Consider the following 2,303-nt stretch of genomic DNA (forward strand, 5'->3'; position numbering starts at 1 on the left):
TGTTGAGGCCTAAGGAATATTTACCATCCTTTGATATTTTTATTTTTATCTTGAAATTATTACCATCACACTGCCAGGTTTTCAATCTCAACTGCTCTTTAGTTAAGATATTTTACATGTTTTGCAGTTAAGTTAACTAGTTTATGGCTTGGAAAAAGGAGGAGCTACATTAAGATGCTCAGTGTTTTAAATGTGATGTGGGGGAGCAACAGACAAATACAATGGTGAGGAAACATTGCATATAGAATGAGGGAAAAGGAGACGCCTGTTGTAGGGCTCCCCTTCCCTATGGGGCTGTTGCAGTTGGGAATTTTCAAGGCTCCCCTGATTTAGTGAGGGGGTTAGGGGTTTCTAGTCCCCCCTTTCTCTTCAGGGGATCTCCTTGGGGTGTTTTAAGTTTCAAAGCTCCCCCATGTAAGGATATGTGAGAAGCCTTCTAGAAGGGGTACCTGATTGATGAGATGAATTTTCTAGGGGGGTCACATGACCTCCTGGAAAATTCTGGAACATTTTGGGGGGCTATATAAAGGGGGTTCCGACCCCAAGAGCTCACTTGCTGAAGGAGGAATCTCTGTGGTGCTCCCCTCCCTCCCTTCCCAATTGTTATTATGTGGTTGGGTCACCTTTTATTAAAGGGGGACTTTATTTTCTAATATTTCCGGCTTGAGTTTTATGACTGAATTGGTATGTTAAATTGATTCTTTTTTTTCCTTTTTAACAGTTTATTGGACAAGACATCTGAGCAGATTTCCTTAAAATGGTTTGGGAGGTGCTCTTGGAGGTGCACCCGCAGGTCGGAACCTTGGTGGTGGTGTGCGATCCTTACGTGCCTCACGAGAGCGGTTTATGACCACCTTGCTGTGAATGGTGCAGCTAACACAGTGGTGCAGCTTCACATAAAGCTTAGGCAGTGCATACGAATCGAAGACACTAGCATCAGAGATATCCCTGACAGCTGCAACCTCAATGAGGTTTCTGATCACAAATTTCTTGAAAGCTTTGTCCTTTGGGACACAGCGGGCGCAGTTGGTGCACTGGATAGGCTGGACATGCCCACGTCCCTTCTTGGCACGTCCGTTGTTCCTTCTTTTCTTGGTCATCTTGGACTCGAAGGCTGCAAAGAGAATCTATGAGTATTTTGTTATGGGATAGTTTAAATTTGCTAGGACAAGTTATGGCTTTGTTTAAGTGACAAATATTTGAAATGTTATTTATTGAATGAATAAAGTGTTTATTTAAACCAATAATAAAATAGCCACGGCCAAGTTACTTTAATAAAATAAAAGGTTGTATTGGTTTTGTATTTATTCAAAATACTGCCTGAGGTCCTATAACTGTTTCTTGCAGTGCTAATGCAATTCTGGATTTGACTAAGAAAATAGTTCAGAAAAAAGCAGCGCTGTATGAATAATAGTGATACTCTTCAACAAGTATACAAATGTGCATAAACAAAACTGAGTTTTTTAGACTCTACAACTGCCATTCACTGCTGTTTTTGGTTTGGTGATGTTTTTCATTTGTTTTCTTTTTAATAATTTTTTTATGGTGTCGGTGATCCTTTTGTCTGGCTTGATGAGATTGAGCAGTTTCCTTGATGACGTCACCTGTGAGATTGGAAGATCTACCACATCCATAGAGTATCAGATATATCCTCATAAGGAAGACCATTAAATACCGAATGTGCTTATGCTGTCCTATAATTTAGACAGCAACTGGTTCTGGTGAGTGTGCACTTCTTATATTTAGTGGAGGCAGCGCACAGATGGTGATTCACTGAGATTGTGGAGTAATAACACTGGAACAATTTTATTTACACTTATGGACTTTTATTCACATTATTGTGATCTATTTTATTTGATTTAAAACTCAGTTTTGTTTATGCACATTCGTATACTTGTTAAAGAGTATCACTATGATTCATAGAGCGCTGCCTTTTTTCTTTTTTATATACTTTTTTGTGTTTGTATATTCACACATATTGCATGCTGCTTTTTCCAGACCACTTAAGCGCTGACAGCTGACAGCTGACTTTTTAGATTACGGTACCTTAGAAAATAGTTGGCAAGAAACATAAGGTCCTCCTCTACTACTTATAATGCATCTGACTTTGGGTCAGTTAATGAACTAGTGTTAACTGAAAAGAATGTAGAAAAAAATCTCAGAATGGTGACGAGAACATATCAAGGGAGACACCATAGTCTACAGTCTACCCTGTCATAAATTGATCTGCAGTCTTTCCGACTGATTAAAATTCAACTCTTTACATCCACAGTCTTGAACAATTAAAAACAGCTACATTAATC

At 39.0% G+C, this 2,303-nt stretch overlaps 1 protein-coding gene across 1 annotated transcript; it reads right to left on the minus strand.

Moving 5' to 3' along the window:
* Positions 1-698: 698 nt before the first annotated feature.
* Positions 699-1,120, minus strand: LOC309547047 (small ribosomal subunit protein eS26-like). The gene has a single exon (XM_082246833.1). It carries the CDS (start codon positions 1,098-1,100, stop codon positions 753-755), a length of 348 nt encoding a protein of 115 aa, XP_082102959.1. The 5' UTR covers positions 1,101-1,120; the 3' UTR covers positions 699-752.
* Positions 1,121-2,303: the final 1,183 nt, after the last annotated feature.

This window comes from Pelophylax lessonae (assembly GCF_965119305.1).
Source record: "Pelophylax lessonae genome assembly, chromosome: 2".
Lineage (NCBI taxonomy): Eukaryota > Metazoa > Chordata > Amphibia > Anura > Ranidae > Pelophylax > Pelophylax lessonae.

Excerpts from the sequence above, each read along its gene's own strand:
- LOC309547047 (XM_082246833.1), bottom strand. The coding sequence starts at position 1,100 with ATGACCAAGAAAAGAAGGAACAACGGACGTGCCAAGAAGGGACGTGGG.